The sequence below is a fragment of the Corvus cornix genome, chromosome Z, assembly GCF_000738735.6.
Source record: "Corvus cornix cornix isolate S_Up_H32 chromosome Z, ASM73873v5, whole genome shotgun sequence".
Lineage (NCBI taxonomy): Eukaryota > Metazoa > Chordata > Aves > Passeriformes > Corvidae > Corvus > Corvus cornix.
In genome coordinates this window covers 47763402-47784778 of record NC_046357.1, presented here as the reverse complement: position 1 = coordinate 47784778, position 21377 = coordinate 47763402, and the positions used below count along the sequence as shown (strand labels likewise).

Here is a 21377-nt window from a genome sequence, read left to right as displayed (position 1 = left end):
GCAAACTAAGATTATATTCATCAGTAGCAGCTTACTGCTTAACTGACATAGCAATCCAAAGTTCCTTTTCAGACTGTATGGCTATGATAAATATCAGTGAATCATCTGTGTAATTGAAAGACCATATGAACATCCTGGACCACATATGGTTCATAACTTTGTCAGTATTCCAGAATTCAACTTCTGGGATTGGCAATGCTTTCTTCTGTGTAGTAGGATATACAAAGCAGGAAATCCTTGTTCCTCTTTGCTCACCAGATGTAATGCCCCTTTACCTTGCAACAAGTGAATGGAAAATATTGGAGTTTGTTTAAAAGGAATAATCTCTTAAACAGTTGCAACTGGCGCTGATTTAAGTAGTATTAAAGCTGTCTTCTCTTCCTAAAACTGGGAGAGATCCTAACTGGAGTGTTGTTGCTTGTTTCAGTGTGTATGTGTGTGAAAAAGAGGCAGTAAAAAAGTACTCCTTTGTTGGAAAAAAACGGAGTAACAGAACACTGCCTAGCCAACTGCGTTTATTCCCAGTGAAGTGGCTACACTTGCACCTTGGTCACATGCTGAGACTGATGATTTGCTTTATAGATGCTGAAAATTATGTTAATAAAACTACAAATTATAGTGCTATTATCCAGAAGCACAAGCTTTCCTATGACAATATTGTTTACTGGAAAACTAAACATTCTAACATTGATACTAAATTGCTTGTGTAGATTTTAAACCAAGTCTAGCCAATCAGTGTTTCTGCTTACTTCTCAGTTGCGGTCAGCTAAATAGTTCCTTGTGATGCTAAGCTGCTGTTTGCCAAATATTGTTGGTTTGGGGGTGTTTTTTCCCCTATTCCCGGTTTTTAATTTTATTCTTTTGCATCCTCCTAGAACTAGGAGTAGAAATGTTGGTTGGTATGATTTTTGAGTGAAAAACAAGAGGTTGTGGTATTTGGCCATAAATTCTTTCAAATCCCTGTCAATAGATTATGCTAAATGTAATGGTTGTTCCTGGTGAGCCCAAGAGTCATCACTAGAGAAGTTTGTGAGTGTAGTTCAAGTCATCACGATGGAGGTGGAGGAGTTGAGAGAGTCTGGAAATGAAGATGATAACTCAGTAGTGAAAGCTCAGTTCTTCTTTTTGTATGATAAGCAATTGGGGCATACAGCTTATGTATTTTAAACTGCAGTCATTCTCAAAGCGATATGTTTGTATTGTTTCACTTGTGAAGGCTAGCAGCTAGAAATCAGTATGGGGTGTTAGTTAATAGTAACCAGAAGTTGGAATCACCTGGTTTTGGCATGCTTTTGGCATGCTTTTCTTGTTGCTGTGAACAGAAATGTAGTTGGTGTGGAGCAAAAATGAAGCTACCACAGAGTAAAAAGCTTAATTTCAGATCAGTCAACAAGTAAGTGTATCTCTGTTGTTCCCTACTGGTTTACCACCAGGGCCTATCTGATGACCTTTAGCTAATAAACATCCTAATTCGCTCCGTCTAGCTGACTACATGGTTTGGTAGGTTTGCAAATGACATGTTTAGTGAAGTTTGAGTAGAACATATAAAAGAAAATAAAATTAATATGCATAGAATATGTAAAAAGAAAATAAAATGTGTTTTAACAGTCATGATAGGCTCATCCTTATAACTTCTTGAGGGGTTTTGGGTACATTTGAAACTTTGAAGTCATTACCCCAGTTTTCCTTTAGTTTGAGGCTGAATTTTGTTCATATGCTTGAAAAAGAGGCTCTAATTAAACTGTTTCAGTAAGCTGCAAACATTTCCTGTTATCTAGCTCTGATTTTTCCTACTGTTGTCACCCATGTCCATGTATTCTGATGTTTTTCCAGAAACAAGGCTGCTTTTTGGCTCCTTCATTTCTTTTCCATGTGTCCTTAATTAACAGTGACACCCACAGAAGTAGCTAGAGTCCTTTAGGCAGAGCACTTAAAACCTTGGGCTTTAAAAGAGTCACATTAAGACAGAGAAGGGAAGTCTGAATAGTTTCTGGAGAGTAGAGTTCTGGGTGGAAAGTAAAGGAAGTGCAAATGAAAAGTTTTCCTGTTTATTTTAGTAATTTATAGTGTGGAGTTAAAACCAAGAGATAGATTTAAACTTCAGTGGTAGAACATTTGTGGTCTGGTTTCCAACTGTAGCAGCAAGTCATTGTGGCTAACTAACATCCAAAAAGTTAAAAATACTATTGCAATATTTTTGCACGTGGTAAAGGAAAGCACAGTCATTTAAAAATTAATCTTACCATCTGTGATATTTCAACATGGAGGAGATTGGTTATAAGTTTCTGTATGTTCATTAAAGGTATGACCTTTTTCTTTCCCTTGCCTGCATTTTCTGCAGCTATTTCTAAAAATGCAGTGTAAGTATGAGTAAAATGCTGGTAAATCAGAATAAAGGAGTTCTAAATCCACTTTTTGCAGATTTAGTAAATTACACAGGGCAGAAGTGTACCACCCCCTTTCCTATCCATGCTGTCTTCTAAACACATAATTTCAAGCTGCACAAATTGTAAAGGCCAGTTGTGTTCCAGTGAGTAGAAGACTATGAGGCATGTCTGTTCATCTGTTTGGTAAACAATTCCAGAAAAAACAGCAGTTGAGAAAGAAGATGAGGCATGAGACAACATACACAGTAGTCCTGGCAGATTTCTCATTGCTACTGATTCTGGTTTTGATAAAAACAGATAATTACAGTAGGTGGTACTGGATCGCAGAGCTTTTTGGAAAGACTAATTGCTAAGTTTCTGATTTGGAATATCAAAGAACTGTATTTAGAATAAAAAGTTCAAGATATTTCTTGCATACTGAATTGCCTTGTTTGATGCAAGAGGGCAAAAACTCAGTTAAGAAGTAGTGAATAAGAGACAGCTGAGAAAACCATGCAGTCCATTTTGGATTGTGAAGAGTGTTCTACATTTTTCAAATGGTTTAGTTTTTTAAAATTTTCATTGATGCTGTTGTTCCCCATCCAGAAATTTGTGACTCTTATATGTCCCTAATGGCTTATAGATATTTAGCTGAATGACAATTAGTAAGGGAGGTGTGTTGATCTGTTTGTGCTTTTTTTGACATTTCAGTCAATAGTAATAAAAAAAAAAAAAGAAAAAACTGAGATCAATTTCAAAACCTCTTAGCAACCATATAAAAAATAACTACTGTATTGATTTTCAAAACCTCTTAGCAACCACATAAAAAATAACAACTGTATTGATTTCTCTGATAATTGCCCTGGAAGAACGGTAGGAGCTTAGTGGTACAAACGTAATGAAATGCATTTATCAATAGACTGTGTGTTGGATGAGCTGCATTAGAAGTCTACAGTAAGACACTGTCAATAGGGGGTCTAATTGTAAACTTTCATAGCCACTTTTGCAGATTCATGGTAGTGCAGAAATCATGAAAATAGGAGAGAAAACAAGTATTACGGAATACCTGTTGCAAGAGGTAGACATTTGGAAGGAAAAGCAAGAGTAATGTTCTCTTCATTAATCTCACAAGTTCCTTAAAAGGATGTGAAGCACAGTCTGCCGTACATATGTTGTAGATTTTATGTAAGAGACTTTGTGAGAAATATTTTCAGAGCCTGCTGGGATATAGTCAGGATTATGGCAATTTCCCATAAGAACATGTGTTTACCAGCTCCAGCTTCCTTCTGAAACACTATTAAAAAATTGCTTTCATGAAGGGTTGGGTTTTTTTCTGTTTGAACAGGCAGAACAAACAGGATATCTTGGTCATAATGAGCAGCATAATGAAATGATAAGTACAGCCTAATTGCAGCTTGTTTATGTCATGATTATGCAAACAATTATTTTGATAGGTGTTTCTGTTTCTACATACACTAAAAAGCCTCTAAGCACCATTTTCTCTTTTTTGTTCTTATCTCTGTTAAATACTTCAATATATAAAAAGGACACTGAAAAAGCACTGAAATCCTGCCAACCTGGAAAAATGCATGTAAAATGCAAAATTAGTTCTTCATCTCTGCCTTGGATTTAGTTCTTGGTGTTGGATATCTTACATTACGAGCATTATGATGTCCTATTACTGAGTTTGACACACATTTACAAACTAGCAAAATAATAGAAAATAAATGCTTAGAGGAAGAAGTCATAGTTAATATAAAAGCCACCAATACTAGTCCATACATCACTTCAGAGACCTGCTTGAAATAATCCCATGGGTGCAGCCCTGGAGAGAAAAGTTGGAAAGCGCTTGTTGATCATAGAATTGTAGAAAGGCCTGGTTTGGGAGGGACCTTAAGGATCATGGGCCCTGATGGGATACACCCCAGAATAATGAGGGAACTGGCAAAAGAACTTGCCAAACCACTCTCAATCATTTACCAGCAGTCCTGGTTTAGTGGAGAAGTTCCAGCTGACTGGAAATTAGCAAATATGCTGTCCATTTACAAGAAGGGTTGGAAGGATAATCCAGAGAACTATAGGCCTGTCAGCCTGTCACAGGTGGGAGTGGGAGCTTCAGACAAAGGTTATTAGAGAAGCCCTCCCATTGAGTCATAAGGTGCAGAAAGGACCCCCTTGCTTTCTAAACTCCTCCTCAGAGAGGAGCCTGGGTGCAGCTGAATCCAATCTTAGCCCCAGACTTTTGTCAATGGTTGTGAGTAACTTTGTCTCACAGAAGTAAAGGTGGCACATCAGATGTATTTATATAAAATATTTATTATGACAAATGATTAGACAAAATATCTTAATCAGAATCACTTACTACACAGTATAAAACTAAAACTATTAGAGGCGTATAGTGTAAGTTAGGATAGTGCACTATATCAAAGGAATTGTATCAAAGCTAGCAAAAAGAAACAATTATTAAGTAGAAATTGATCTAACTCACCGTACCAATGCTTGTGGGCAGATCTCTTTCTCTCAGCCTCGAGGAGTATCCTTGAAGGGGCATCCCTACTTCAGGGGAGGAAACTTCATGCACACACTCCAAGAAGAAATATGTTAGAAGAACCTAACCACATGAGAGTGGACTGGACTTACATAGTATATTGATTGCCAGTCACATGTCTCCAGTTGCCTTACTATCAGGATGTTAATTTGGGTTTTGTGAACCAGACTGGTTTTAGCGTAATTCAACACCAAATGCAGCACATGACTCCTCTCTCAATCCACGGCTGATATCCTTGCAAGTAGGGCATTGTCCAGTGGCTGAACCACACTCCAGGGCAGAGCATCCTGCTGCACATCCTAAACTCAGTCCTTCCTATGGAAGAGATCATCCTGAGTGTCACTGCATGTCATGTGCAGGACAACCAGGGAATCAAGACCAGCCAGCATGAAGTTACAAAACAAAGCTCCTGCTTGGCCAACCTGTTTCACCTTCTATGACAAAATGATCCACTTACTAGTTGAAGGGAAAGCTGTGGATGTCATCTATCTAGACTTCAGTAAAGCGTTTGTAACCATCTCCCACAGTATCCGTCTAGAAAAACTGGCTGCTCATGGTTTGGATGAGTGGACTCTTCAATTGGCAAAAACTGGGCTGGATGGCTGGGCCCAGACTGTTGTGAATGGAGCTAATCCAGTTGTCAGCTGGTCCCTAACAGTGTTCCCCAGGGCTCAGTTTTGGGGCCAGTCCTGTTTAACATCTTCATTGATGGTATAGACATGGAGATTGAGGGGATTTACCCTCAGTAAATTTGCAGATGGCGCCAAGTTGTGTGGGCATGTTGATCTGCTGGAGGCTGGGAAGGCTCTGCTGAGAGACCTGGACAGACTTGGTCAATGGGCTGAGGACAACTGCAGAAGCTTCAGCTGGATCCTGCACTGGGGTTGCAAAAACCCCCTTCAGAACCACAAGCTTAGGCAGGAGAGGCTTGAAAGCTGCTCAGCAGAAGGGGAGTTGGGGTGCTAATTGACAGCTGGCTCAATATGAGCCAGTGTGTGCCCAGGTGGCCAAGAAGGCCAGTGTCATCATGGCCTGTATGAAAAACAATGTGGCCAGCAAGACCAGGGCAGTGGTCATCTGCTGTGCTCAGCACTGGTGAGGCCACACCTGGAGTTCACTTCTGGGCCCCTCACTTTAAAAAAGGATATGGAGGTGCAGGAGCATGTCCAGTGAAAGGCAGTAAGGATCTTGGAAGGTCTAGAAAACATGTCTTATGAGGAGCTGCTGAGGGAGCTGGGTTTGTTTAGTCTTGAGAAGAGGAGGAGGGAGGGGAACCTCATGGCTCTCTTCAACTCCATGGCAGGAGGTTGTGGTGAGGTGGGGGCCTGTCTCTTCTGCCATGCCTGCAGTGAGAGGACTGGAAGAAACGGTCTTAAACTGAGACAGGGGAGATTTAGATTAGATATTAGAAATTTTTTTTCTTGTTAGGGTGGTCAGGCATTGGGATAAGTTGCCTAGAGAGGTGGTGGAGTCACCATCCCTGGACATGTTTAAGAGGGATCTGGATCAGGCACTGGGTCATGTGGTTTAATGGTTTAGGATTAGAGTGGGAGTGCTGGGTTGACGGTTGTACTTAAAGATCTTAAAGGTCTCTTCCCACCTTGATGGTTCTATGCCCCCCAGTGATGGGCAGGGACACCTTTGACTACCTCAGGTTCCTCCTATCCAACTTGGCCTTGAACATTCCAGGGATGGGGTGTCCACCACCTTTGTGCAACTTATTCCACTGCCTCACCAGCCTCACACTGAAGAATTCCTTCCTAATATCTAATCTAAGCCTACCCTCTTTAAGTTTGAAATCATTGCACTTCTATCACTAACTTGTTAATAGTTCCTCTCCATCTTTCTTGTGGCTGCCTTCAGGAACTGGAAGGCCATGATAAGGTAATCCCTAAGCCCTCTCTTTTCCAGGTTGAAGTTTTCTCATTCTTTCCTCATAGGAGAGGTGCTCCATCCCTCTAATTATATTCACAGCCCTCCTCTGGACTTGCTCGTCTAGGTCCGTGTCTTTCCTGTGCTGGGACCCCAGAGCTGGATGCAGTGTTCCAGGTGGGCTCTCACCAGAGCAGAGCAGAGGGGCAGAATCCCTTCCTTCCCCTGCTGCCCACGCTGCTTTGGATGCAGCCCAGGACATGTTTGGCTTTCTGGGCTGTGAGTGCACATGGCTGGGTCATATCCAGCCTCTCATCCACCAGCACCCTCAAGTCCTCCTTGGAACTGCCTTGACCCAGGTGCAGCACCTTGCAATTGTCCTGGTTAAACCTCATGAGGTTCCCATGTGCCCTTATCTCAAGCCTGTCCAGTTCCCTTTGGATGGCATCCCATCCTTCAGGAGTGTCACCGCCCCACTCAGCTTTATGTCATCTGCTGAGGGTGCTCTCATTCCCTTTGTCTATGTAATTAATGAAGATATTAACACTGGTCCCAGTACAGACCCCTGGTGGCACCACTTCCCACTGATGTCCACTGGGACTCTCAGCCATTGACCAATACCCTCTCCATGTGATCATCCAAACAATTATTTATCCACAGTCCCCTCATCTAATCAGTCTTTCTCCAGTTTAGTTAGACAGATGTTGGAGGGGACTGTCCAGAAAAATAACATCTGTAGCCTTTTCCTTATCCACAGAGTGACTGCTTGTCCACTGAAGACCACCAGGTTGGTCAGGCAGGACTTGCCCTTGGTGCAGCCATGCTGGCTGTCTCAGGTCACTTCCGTGTCCTCCATGTGCCTTTGCCGAGCTTGTAGGATCTGTCCCATGATCTTCCCAGGCACAGAGGTGAGCCTGGCAGGTTGGTAGCTCCCAGGTTCCTCCTTCCATCCTTTTTAAAGATGGGTGCAATGTTTCCCTTCTTCTTGTCACCTGGAACTTCTCCTGACTGTCATGACTTTTCAAATATCATGGAGAGTGGCTTGGCAATTACATCAGCCAATTCCCTCAGGACTCTGGAATGCATCTATCAGGTCCTATCAATTTATGTACATCAGGTTTCGCGGGTGTTCATGAACCTGATCTTCATTTATAGTGGGAAGCACTTTGCTCCCCAGTCCCATCCTGCTGTCCATCCACTTGAGAGGTGTGGGATGAGAATTTGCCACTGAAGACTGAGGCAAAAAGTTGCTGGGTCCCTCAGCCTTCTCCTCATCCACTGTTACCAGTTTGCCAGCATTGTTTTTTTGGGGATGACCTTCCTTTCTTTCTTTGACATCCTTTTCTACCTGGAGAAGCACATCCTCCAAGCCTAAGAAAAGTCCATCCCAAATAAGCAGAAATCAAGCAAAGGTAGCAGGAGTCACTCTGCTTGGTGCATGGATGAACCAGGAGCTCCTGGCTGAACTCAGACATGAAAGGTGCAAGAGGTGAAAACACAGTGGCTCAGGACCAGTATACTGTTGTTGTCTAGTCTTGTATGGATAGAGCTAGGAAAGTGCAAACTGACCTGGAGTTGAGTTTGCAAAGGATGTGGAGGGTAATAGAAAAAGGCTTTTCTAAGTACATAAACAGTGAAAGAAACACTGGGGAAAACATGAACCCGCTGCTGAATGGGGTGTGGGAACTGGTGACACAGGGCTCAGAAAAGGCCAAGGTACTCAAGTCTTGTGTCAGTCTACTGGTGTCAAGCTACTGGTGTCAATCTACTGGTATGATAGGCCGCAGGAATCCCAGGTTAACTTTAAGATGAGAGGGAAGAATCTGGTCAATGTCTAGAAATACCTGAGATAGAGTGAAGAAGAGTGAGGCTCCTCTCCATAAAGACTTCTCCAGTGCACACTGACAGATCAAGAGGCCGTTGGCACAAGGTGAAATTCATGAAATTCCATCTAAACACAAGGAAACTTTTTTCTGTAAGGCTGGTCAAACACTGGCCCACGTTGCCCAGAGACATTTTGGAGTTTCTTTCGTTAAAGATATTCAGAAACCAGCTGGGTGTAGTCCTGGATTTAACCTGCTCTACCTGACCTTGTGTGAGCAGAGGGGTTGAACTAAATGAACTCAGGCGGACCCTTTCAGCCTATGACATTCTGTGCTTTAACCTCACCTACTCTGTGCTGCTGTTTTGGATGATAATGTTGATTTATCTACCAGTTATTTTTGAGGATATATAAAGCTGTTCTAAATGTCTGTACTCACTTTTTCATTTTTTCCTTTGAGAAAATGAACTTTCCCTTTTCTAAAAGTTGATTTTAGTTCATGGAAAATAATTTTTTAATAGAGTTTTTGCTGTCACATTTTCTTCTTGTAAATGCCGTGTTTACCTCAATTGTCCTTTTTGAAGTTATAGGAACATTTCATTTGAGAAAATAAATTATATTTCATGGAGATGATGCTGGTCTTCTTTGTGGGAAGCGGCCATTTCATACATGAATGATAAAAACTTCACACTTTAAGTGGCTCACTTTATTTGTGACTATTTCTTATGCCTCTGGGTGACAGGTTTTTAAACTTACAAGTTGGTAATTTCAAATGGACATTAATATTTCTCTTGTAATAGAGATTTGGTAACTATTATTCTCTGCGTTAAGCAGAAACTCTTTGTTATTTTAGTCATGCTGTCACAAAAATGTTCAATGGGAAGACTGAACAAATTTTGAGAACAAGTGGTAACTGAAGATAGCATGATAATAAATGCATATTCACAGAGCAGTATAAAGGAAGAAACAGAAGTTCATTACTATGTAAAGACCCTTTATAACAAGTGAAGGGAGCAGCCCTCATGCCCTAATAGGGTCAGTGGTTGGCAGGAAGTAGTACTCCACAGCTTAGGTAAGTGGCATGAAAGCAGCAGTAGAAATAAGTAGAACTACAGGCTGTTTTCCATGCTTGACTAGTTTAACGGCCATTAACAAAAGATGGTTGAGAATGAATAGTGCATTGTTTCATTTAATCTCCCCTCACAGGGAGAGCCTCTTTTTGTAATATGGAAAATTACTAAATAAGGAATGAGCTTATAGACATTAATGGTTAAAGTTACTCTGTGGTCCCAGGGTGCAAATATAGCAGCATGTCACAGTGAGGAGGAGAGGATGCTGCTGCAGTGCGCTCAGCACAAGCTGTACCTCTGTGTGTGGTACCTTCATAAAGCAATGCTTTTCTTGCTGGAATGAGTTGACAACTGGGTAAGTGGCTAAGCCAGACCCAATTCCACTTCTAATGCAAAATTTAGGATGTTACAAGTTGAATTAAATCCCACCACCTGCTTTTTGTACAGTTTGTCTGGGACTACATCTGAGGCAGCGCACTATGTTTCACTCCAAACACAGAGTGTCCAGTGCAGCCACTGTCCCACTCTGGCCTCCCTTGTCAGTAGATCACTACCAACAGTGGTATTGTAAAAACAAGTTGTGATAATGGAGTAGTGTTTATTCTTACTCTGCGTTCTAGTGAGGTTTTTTCCCCAGTTTTTCCCTGCTTTTACACATATATGTACATACATTATGTACAAAGGGAAGTTGTTTGATCTGGTTTTGACCTGCATGTTGATAAGTCCTAAAGCATATAGAAGGAGTTAGCTGGTCTGAAATAACTGAAGCAGTTGCCATATAAGCAAGATTGAAATGAGATAAGCATATTAATTTTGCATGACTGTGGGATATTTCATATTAAGAACAACCATGTAGTACTTCAAAGGGAATAAAACCATAAATTAATCAAATACAGCCAATTAAATATTCTTCAACAGATCAGTTGACCTCTTACTTGTTTTGATCCTGTCATTAAACTTAAGCAGACAGTGTATTAGCTTTTTTACAGTGCTTGAATCGTATGCTGTGGCGGTTTTGAAATAACAGCTATAAATTTCCAACTCGTAAGGTTTCTTTTTCAAGGCTAATTGAAACAAACAACTTTGTTTTTCTAGGCCTCACTCCAGAATGCTCCAGTGCATATTTCTGGCTGAGTGCTTGATGTCCACACTTCTTTATACTTGAATATTGATGGAATATAAAACTTTTGGGTGGAAAGAATGGGTTTTTTATAAGAAATCCGAGGTGGTTTGCAGCGAGCAGATGTCTTTCAAGTTGGGTTACAGTAAAAACAACTCTTCAGTTAGTCCGGTCACCCAGTAGCCTGAATATTAGTTTCTTTTTGTTAGGTTGCTGTGTTATTTTAGAAATCAAGGAGTAGAATCACTCTCTTTTAATACTAAGTGTTATGGTTGTTCATGAGACAACTAAATGGACCAGAATTTTAAAAAGCAAGGAGATGCTTCCAACAGCCACATAGACACTCCTTGCATTAAGGTGGGTAACATCTTAGTCACACAGATATCAATGGCAAAGCTTGTTTGTATGTTACTGCAGCTCAGATGTCATCCTTAGGGTAACACTTGCATGAAGTTATCTGAAGTTACTCAGTGTGCTGAAAAAACCTCCAACAAACATGAGGAACTGTGTCGTAATAAGCATGCTTTTTCTTCACCCTGTGTATGCCAACATACGTTTTACAGAGTACATAGTGTCAGTCTTTGTAGAAGTTAAATATATTTGATGTTAAAATGGCTGAGATTGTGATGAATTTTCCATTAATTTCATGGAAGCAGAAGAGTAGGTGAACCATATACTATTACCTACTTCCACATGACTTCTTCAAAATCATAGAATCAGAGGGATTTTGAAAGGTCATCTAGCCTAAATCCCTTGTAATGAGCAGGGATATCTTCAACTAGATCAGGTTGCTCAGAGCCCAGTCCAGGCTGACCTTGAATACTGGCAGGGATAGTTAGCAGATGACAAGCTGTCAACTTGTTCCAGGGTTTCACCACCCATATTGCAAAAAAAATATTCCTTATGCCTAGTTTAAACTAACTATTACATTTTGTTCTATCACTACAGTCTCTACTAAAAATCTGTCCCCGTATTTCCTGTGAGCCCTCTTTGAAGTATTGAAAAGCTGCAGTAAGATCTCCTTGGACCCTTCTCTTCTTCAAACTGAACACCCCTCTCTTGGCCTTTCCTTGTAGGAAAGGTGTTCCCTCCCTCTAGTTATTTTTGTGGCCCTCTTGTGGACCCACTCCAACAAGTCCTTTCCTGTGCTGAGGACCCCAGAACTGGAAACAGCACCGAGCAGAAATCTCATGAGAGCAGAGTAGAGGGGCAGAATCCCCTCCCTTGACCTGGTGGTCACGCTTCTTTTGGTTTGGACATGTTTGGCTTTCTGGGCTGCAGAAATTGTGCAGAAATTGTGCATCTCCCTTAAGACTCCATAGAATTTAATAGTAGAATCACAGAAGTGTAGAAAATCCCGAATCAGTAGATAAACACAAGAATCACCAAAGTCCACCTCTGGGCCCTCCACAGGACAGCCCCAAGAATCACAATATGTGTCTGAGAGCATTGCCCAAACCCTTCTTGAGCTCTGTCAGGCTGGTGCTCTGACCACTTCCTTGGGGAGTCTGTTCAGTGCCCAGCCACTCTCTGGGTGAAGAACCTTTTCCTAATATCAAACCTAAACCTCCCCTGACAGATTTCATGCCATTCTCCTAAATCCTGTCACTGGTCAGCACAGAGACAACATCAGTGTCTGCCTCTCTACTTTCCTTCATGAGGAAACTGCAGAACTGCAGTGAGGTCTTCCCTCAGTCTTCTCCAGGCTGAACAGACCAAGCAACCTCAGCCACAACTCATATGGCTTCCTCTCAAGACCCTTCACCATCTTCATACCTCTCCTCTGGACAATTTCTAATAGCTTTAGATCCTTCTTATATTGTGGCACCCAAAACTTCACAGAGGCCTTAAGGTGATGTTGCCCCCGTGCAGAGCAGAGCGGGACAGTCCTGCCCTTTATATGCAACCAACATGGATGAACACATGTGCTCAGGGTCTGGGTATATGACTAGGAGAAGTTTAGTTATGTTTGACCATGAATAAATACAGTTTTTCTTACCTTACATCAGTCCTGCGTGTACACTGGCTTCCTTAAGAACAGAACTGGTCTCAGTATTTGTGACTATTCAGGTGTATTCCACTGTAGGTGGATTATATCTGCATGTCTGGCATGCAGAGTTTTTCTGAAGTAAAATTTTATGAACAGCATCTTGTGGTCTTGGAAAATTGTTGTGCTTTGCTGAGTTCTGTCTTCCTGTCCTATCAGTATAGCTTGTGCACTGGTAGTACTTGAGTGGTGATTAAAAGCAGTGCTTTTATTTTTACTTGCTTTAGAAGTATCATACTATTATGAATTGCTGCTGTGAACTTTAAACTCAGGAGTATTTCTGAATAAATGCGATAAGGGATTAGGTAATCCTGATTGCAGAATACATTCCTTCACTGAAATAAATCCCATAATTTTTCAGCTTCACTGTAACTTGTTTTTTTTTTCAATAAATTGTTATTTAAAATTCATCTTAACTCTTTAATATGTACTATTGCTCCTGTTGAGCCTTCCCTTTCTATTTTTGTATTTAAGATCTGACTTGATAGGTAATTTCAATGACCAGTTATAGAAAAAATGTCACATCACATAATTAGAAAAAACACTTTGGGAGATCTAGAGGGTAACAAAAATTGATTGCACAATGCAGTTCAGAGTACATTATATTATCACAAATCCTTATATGACTTAAAAGTATCAACACAGTCTAACCGTCTGTCATGTTGCCATTTTATTTATGCGTGAAGTCTATGCTTGAAAAGCAAATAAACCTCAATTTGAGCTTCATTGTTACTCTTTATATTCCCGGAATCACGTTGCTTAAAAATTTATTGATTATATCCAAGTATTCCCCCTTTAGAGATAATGAAGATAATAGAAATATGAGTTAGAAGCTGAGGTCTTCTAAGAGTGCATATGTGTATACTGTTAAATTTAAACTATTACTCATACCTACATGATCATGGTAGGTCCCTTTCAACTGAACTATTCTATTCTATTCTGTTCTATTCTATTCTAATAAAACTGTATGCTTTCTATGTCTTTGATGCTTTCTCCTTGACCTCTGCATTTATCACTTGCAAAGGCACCATCTGTATTTGGTGAATAAAGATGTTGTCGTGGGCATCTTCTACAAAGTTTCAAATGTGTCCTCTTCCAGGGCCTGCTGTAGTGTATTTGTATTATGTTTATATTTAATTGAATTACTCTTGCACCAAAAAGTTAGTAGACAAAGGCGCCAGCTATACAAAAAGCCAGATAAATGTAGAGTGACCACGCAATCCCTGTCTTGAAGAACATGTAATCTTTAATAGGAGACAACACACAGCCAGGCACCAGGGAGTGTAAGAAGTGACGGGGTCGCTAGAGAAATGGTAGTGTTAGTCCAGAGCAGCTCTGCTAGGACCCAGCAACTAAGCTTTCTTGCCTTCACTCAGCAGTCCAGTTCTCACATCCCCCAGTTATGGCAGTGCTCCTGGACATACTGTAGTGCTTTCCACACATTGTGTATTAAATAGGTGGAAGGCCAAACTAATTTTTGGTAGAACTTATGTGTTACAGTAGAATATGAGGATGGAGAAACTGAATTCAGTTTTAGGCATTTCCTAGTGTTGACGTGCCTTCCTCAACAGTAGATTTTAATTGGGTGCTGTGCTTTTCATTGCATGCTGAATTGATTTAACATAATGTAATGTTACACAGTTCTATTTGTTTGAAAGTGAAGAATTTTGGGGTTACGATCTTGGTATTTCTTAATGGTAGGGAATAAAATTCAGATGCTTACCAGATTTCAAGCATTAGTTGAAACACATACTGTGTGCTTAAATTAAAGATGTAAAGTCTTTCATTTCTGCCCACAGATCTTGTTCATCTTGAGCTACTATAGCTCCTGATGCTTAGGAAAGGACCATATGTTTATTTTGTTATCTTAGACCTATAATTGAAAAATGTAACCTTATCCCCTAATTAAAAAGCAACTGTCATGGCATTCTGGCATTTAAAGCCTAAATCTTTAATACTGACTGTGCTAAAGGAAACTTAGAAGTATTTTACATCTGATTCACTTTATATTTGATTGAAAGTTTAAGTAAATCCCCAAATATTTTGTTAAAGTAGTTTTGACATGTGGAAAATAAAATCCCATGTGGCATTTAGCAGGATTTCTATGAGTTACAACTGAAATAAAGATTTAATTGACAGCAGATCTTTTATTGTTATTTGTTCTTTGTTTTTATGTATCCATAAATAATTAAAATTACGCATTTTCAATTACTTGTTTTATTTTGATTCAATAAAGGACATTTTCCCTGTGCTCCCTCTTGGATTTAGCCTTTCACATGCTACACTGAGACTGCTCTTGTCTGTGACACTGGATCAGTTTCCTTTCAAAGCTGCTGAATTCACTACAGCCTTGTGGCAAAGGCATCACTACAAATCAGTTAAGGTGTTTTGTTCCACAGTTTTACATTGAGCAATCACAACAAGAACCTGAACCTGATGTTTGCATATCTCCTGCCTGCTCTATCAGTCCCTTCATTCACTCAGTTAATTGTCTGACAGCAAATGCTCACCTATATGGCCTTGTTCTTGCCTATGAGCACTAGTATGGATTACATGATACAGCTGACATGACTCTTAAAGCATTTCTGCTGTTCCTGCATCATCTACTTCATCCTCAAAAGGCACACTGGCCCCTAGGGATTCCTGATGGTGTGACTGTTTGTTTGAGACTGTGTGGAGAGAAAAATCCCAGGCTTGATGTACCTTAGAAACTAAATCTGTGAACAATTGTAAGCATTACCTCTGTTGGTAATATGTGCCATCAATCCAGAGTGGGTTTTTAGTGTTTGCAGAAATTGACGGACTTGTTCCCTGCATCTAAAACTTCATTGCTACTATTATTAGTAATATTAGTATTATACTGAAAATAGCTCTTTTTGCCCCTTTTTTCCCTCATTCATCTGATTTTGTTGAAAGTTAGCAGCTGGATTTGAGCTCACGTGTCTAGTTTTAGCTGAGAAGGAAAACAACAGAGGAAATCTGTTTTGCAAAAAACAATGATTGTTGCTCATGTTTGAAAAGGAGAAGGATGAGTTTGGTTTCAAATACTACTGTCTGCTGCAATGCAGCATATGCAATATGTTATTGGACCAATAATACTACTATTACCCCATTTCTATGTAGTAATTTTTATCCTGATTTCTCCTGGTGAACTGGTTCACAAAATTGTAAAAACACTTTTTTTCCCTGAGTACATATGGATGATGTTTATGTGATTTTCTTCTTTTAGATGTGAATTTTGAGAGCCGACCAGCTTTCTTTAACCTGTATAAAACACACATGTGTGTGCATATGTCTCTGCAAGTCAAATCTCCAGACAGGAAATGCCCTTTTTGGGGTTAAAATTTTGTGGAATATTCAATTACTAGCTTCCAAAATGCAGTTAGGAACATTTATAGGTTAAATGTCAAGCATTTCTGCTGACAAGCTAGAGACAGTCATCTGTATTGCTTTGATATTGGTGCTGGAAAAACATTATTCATCTCATGTCAGCCGCTGCTGGCAGTTGCAATTTTGGTTGCAATTATTTCTACCTTGAATTTAACCAGTTGTGCTTATGATCTTCCTGTGGATCCTATTTAGATTGTTTGTGCTTCTGGTGGTGTGCTGGATTCAGCTGTTGCAAAGCTCTCAAAATAGTCACAGCTCTGAGTACTATCCTTACCATATGGTTTGCATTACGCATGGTGGAGTTCTACTGTATTAAATTGTATCCAAAAAGCACACCTTTTGTGTAAAACTCCAAGTATAGTCATGAGAAATCTTATTTGTTCATAGTAATTGTCTTGAGGTGCTGTCCAGTTTTACTTCATTAAGAAGAAAACTAAAATCGTGTAGCGAAGAGAATACATTAATCTCTTGCCCTTTCTTTTCATAGAACTGAACACTATTTGCAGAAAGTTTTCCATAGAGAAAATGTCTTTGTTTAGGTTATTAACTTTCTCTTCAGCCTTTGTGCATTTCATAGTCTTTAAGTTTTGAAAAGACAGAAGATAATATTTTGGGGAAGTTATGATGCAGGACTGTGGACTGACTTCATGGGTTTTTTACATCACTAGGTGGAATGAATATCCTTCTGGCAGCTGTGCATGGATACAGCACTTTTTTTTTGCTTCAATGGCTTCCAATTTAGAGCGAAAAAATAAGTTTGAAAGGTTGAGATCTTTCTGTTCGAAAATCTTGAGATATGTGGTAACCAGGAATAATAGTTATTTTACTGAAGTGATGGAGTTTTTTCTACTGGAGTTTTTTTTACTGGAGTTTTTATTAACTGAATAATTTTATTAAGTGGATAATTAAATTTTGCTTTAAAAATTATTTCAAAATTTTATTTAAAAAAAATTTATAATTTAATTGTAACTGAATAATTTCAGTTTTAGTTGAAAATAAAAACTCTGGGTCACTTCTTGATTCTTCCTTATGTGACATGTTTAAAGTAGCTTTATTTATCTCTTCTGTTGATTTTTAAATATAATGAGTGGGCAGCTTTTAATCCATTTAATTCTAGTGAAAAACTGAAATTCGTGGAAGCTTTGGTTTGTTTTCAGACTACTTGTATTTTATATGGTCCATGTATGTTTTTAACCTTTAAACTTAGATTTTAATGCTTATTCTTGCTTCATACATTTATCACCTTATGTAGTAACAGAGTCCTTTAATTTGATAGGGTAGTACATACAGAATCATACAACCATACAAAAATATTCTGAGTTTGAAGGGGATCACAAGGATCATCAAATCCAGCTTCTGGCCCTACACAGAAAGCCCCAAGAGTCACATCATGTGTCTGAGCACATTGACCAAATAAACCTTGAACTCTGTCAGGCTTCATGCTGAGACCTGTTCCCTGGGAAACTTGTTCCAGTGCCCAACCACTCTCTGGTGGCTGGTAAAAGTCAGCATTTGTCTGACTTCAAAAACTGACCATGAGTTGATTTGAGCTGGTGTCAATAGTCACAGTGATAGACTGACAGCTAGTCTCAACTTTTGTAGAGGGAGGTCACAAGTCCTGCCTGCAAACTGCGTCTGCATGGTCTCCATTCTCCACAGGCTCATAGGTTTTGCAAGGAGCCTGCTCCAGCATGGACTTCACGTGGGATCACAGCCTTTGGGTCCCCCACAGGCTTCTCCATGGACCTCCATGGGCTGTAGGGGCACAGCTGCCTCACCATGCTCTTCACGATGGGCTGCAGGGGAGTCCCAGCTCTGGCACCTGGAATGTTTTGTTCCCCTCCTTCACTGACCTTGGTGTCTGCAGGGCAGTTGCTCTCATATGTTCTCACTCCTCTCTCCTGGCTGCTGGTGCACAGTAACTTTTTCACTTTCCTAAATCTCTTACCCCATAGGTGCAACCACCATCACTGAGGGGCTCAGCTCTGGTCAGCAATGGGTCTGTCTTGGAGTCATCTGGCACTGGCTCCATCAGACACAGCGGAAGCTTCTAACATCTTCTCTCAGAAGCCAACCCTATAACTCTCCCACTACCAAAACCTTGCCTTGCCAACCACTGCAATTCATATTGGCAATGCACTTTGTTACAAGTAAGCTGTAATGTCTCCCAAATACATAAATGTTTAAAAAATATACTGAAATTTTTTGTTTCTGTTAAGGAAAATCTGTAGTGCAGAAATTTGTGGACTTGAATGTGTCATGCCTTTGCACAATAGCTATTTCCTTTCATTGTCAGGCTTTTGTCTGATTTTACTGGTTCCCTCTGAGAATAAACTTAGCATTTGGGAATGTGCAAAATAAAAAGCTTCTGATGAGTTTCACAATGGAGACACTTCCAGTTTTACCTTTCTGCAGCCTTCTCTTTTCCCACTGCTTCACTCAAGTCTAAGAGTCACAATGAGGGCAAATTATAGGTAGCCGAGGTTGTTCTTACATGCTGCTGTCCTCCAGTGTCACCACACAACTGCTTGGAGGATAGAAGTGAGAAAACCCTTGGGCTGAGATCAAGACAGTTTAGTAGGGAAAGCAAAAGCTGTGCATGCAAGCAGAGCAAAACAAGGAATTAATTCACCATTTCACACGGGCAGGCAGGTGTTTGGCCATCTCCAGGAGAGCAGGACCCCATCATGCATAATACTGACCTGGGAAGACACAAACTCCATCACTCCAAACACTCCCCTTTTTCCTTCTTCCAGCTTTATATGCAGATCATGATGTCATCTTTTGTGGAATATCCCATTGAGTCAATTGAGATCAGCTCTCCTGGCTATCTCAACTGCTTTTGCATCCCCAGCTTGCTCACAGGTGGGGAGGAGTAAGGAGCAGAAAAGTCTTTGGCTCTGTGTAAGCCTGCTCAGCAGTAATGAAAACATCCCTGAATTATCAACTCTGTTTCCAGCACAAATCCCAATCCCAGCCCTACAGTATCTACTGTAAAAAAAATTAACTCCATCCCAGCCAAAACCAGAACATTCACTTAATGAGAAAATTATGCTGACAGTGCTTCAGTAACTCAGTGAGAAACAAAAATTTGCTTTTCCAGCTATTTCAGCATAATACTGGAGTTTTCCCTACTCTAATAGCTTCTCAAGAACAGGTGTGTTAAGGTCAGCTTTTTGCTTGAATAGCATGTTATTAGGGAGATTAATTACTGAAGTTTTGTTTGCCAGTGACACTTGCAGAAAAGTGTTTTTTTCAGGCCTCGTATCCTAGGACATTTTTAAAGGCATGTGAATATTTCACACAGTGATTTTATTTTGGTGTACACAGCTGATTTCATTATTCGTAAACGTATTTCTTGGTAGTTGTCATATGAATAAATTGTGTTTGTGTTATTTTTTTCCCTTAAGGTGTTTTCTTTTGTTATGTACATGTACTGGAGGATTTAATTTTCTTCTATAATAATACTTATTCCTTATGTAATGCCTCACCTTATTTGAAAATGCATTGTGCTTTCATTGTTCAGCTTCCTTTAAAGTACCTTCCTTTTCTACTTCTACTTCTGTTGCACTTATCTGTAGTGATAACACACAACTTCATTCTAGCTAGGATTGACAATGAGGGGTTTATTGTCTTTGATCTTCTCGTTGTTGAAGCTTCAATTTATTCAGATCTAATATTGACTTTTCCAGCCAAATTTCTTGCTTTGCAAGAGAATTTGTTCTTTTTGTCTTGCTGTAGGAAAATGGTTAATCCCCCTGATAATTAGTGCACATAATATAATTCTGGCACTGCATTCGGTTTCGTTCTGGGGGATGTGCACTCACAGCTTGAGGGGTGGTAAAAAAGCACTGGCTGCATTGTGTGTTAGACTGCTTGTAAGCAGAGATAAGGTGTGATAGGATTTTGTTGTCTGTGCACAGCAGGATTCTCAGTTCTTTTCTGCCATCTTGGGCAGAGGATAACAGGAGTTGCTGTGGGTAAATGTCTCATCCTTAAGACACCACACATCATTAACACAACTATGCAAGGTCATGAGGATGTTCAACAGCTTAGGTCTTTATACCTGTATTGAATTTCTGGAGGGACTGAGTGATGCTGAATAAAGTATTTTTGACTTCTACTTCAAGTAGTACTTAGGTGTTCTCCCAAACAACTGAAATGTCTTCTTCACAATATGCGGAGTAGAGGTGGCAAATTATTCTGATTCAAGTTAAATATTTCAGTAATCTAGCAACTATATGAAATCACTTCTGTGTGGTTTTGGCTCTCTAAAGGCAATCCATTTCTGTTTTCTTAATTAGGTCTTTACTAATGTGCTGACTCACCCAAAATGTCCATAGAAGAATAATGGAAGCCCCTGAATACCTTGATTTGGATGAAATAGATTTTAGTGATGATGTATCGGTAAGTACAAGTCTTATTGTATTTGTTCAAGTTGAGACAACCTTAGATATCTAAGTCCTCATGTAAAAAGCAGCACTGTTCTTTTTATTTTATATAGAGGAATGTTTAGATAGGTTGAATTTAGAAGTCAAGATCAGATGTTTTGTAAAGGAAATCTCTCTAATAAGCTTGGAATGAAAACTTGATTCCTCTCCTTCAGGTAATAAAAATTACTTGCAAATCAAATTACTAAATTAGTTTCATTTCTGGACTGCTTCTCTCCTGTATTGTCCTGAATGAACTATATGTGCTGTAGACCTAGCCTTAGACACCAAAATTTTATCTTTAATTGAATGTATTTCAGTTGTAAAAAACCTGCTTCTCTCACCTCTGCCCTTTTCACCAGTAGCCATTTCCCAGTACAGCAGTATTTTATGAATAGGTGTGATGTGATAGAGTACAGAAAGAGATAGAAAGACTTCCAGGGATTCATAGGCAGCACTGATCCTTAGTGTCACATAAAAACAACTGCACCTGTAATTGCAAGAAAAAATACTGTGTTACTGTGTTGCTGTGTTGCTGACTACATTGTTAGTGTTCTTATAGGAGGCACTGATACTGTGTATTTCTCTATTATTCACAGTACTAGTACTACTGCCAGTGTTTCTGCTTTTTGTGCAATTGAGTTGTTCATATATTTAATGTTCTATCAAAAATAAACTTGAATACAAAAATTGAATCTCCTGTAAGAGAATT

At 39.7% G+C, this 21377-nt stretch overlaps 1 protein-coding gene across 2 annotated transcripts in view; it reads left to right on the top strand.

The window, feature by feature from the left end:
• LOC104690455 (synuclein alpha interacting protein) overlaps window positions 1-21377 on the top strand; it is an 88238-nt gene that overhangs the window by 17627 nt on the left and 49234 nt on the right. For both annotated transcript variants that reach the window (XM_039567315.1, XM_039567316.1), the window contains exon 2: window positions 20540-20642. In XM_039567315.1, coding sequence (XP_039423249.1) covers window positions 20586-20642 — 57 coding nt within the window. In that variant the 5' untranslated portion in view covers window positions 20540-20585. The remainder of the gene's footprint in view (window positions 1-20539; window positions 20643-21377) is intronic.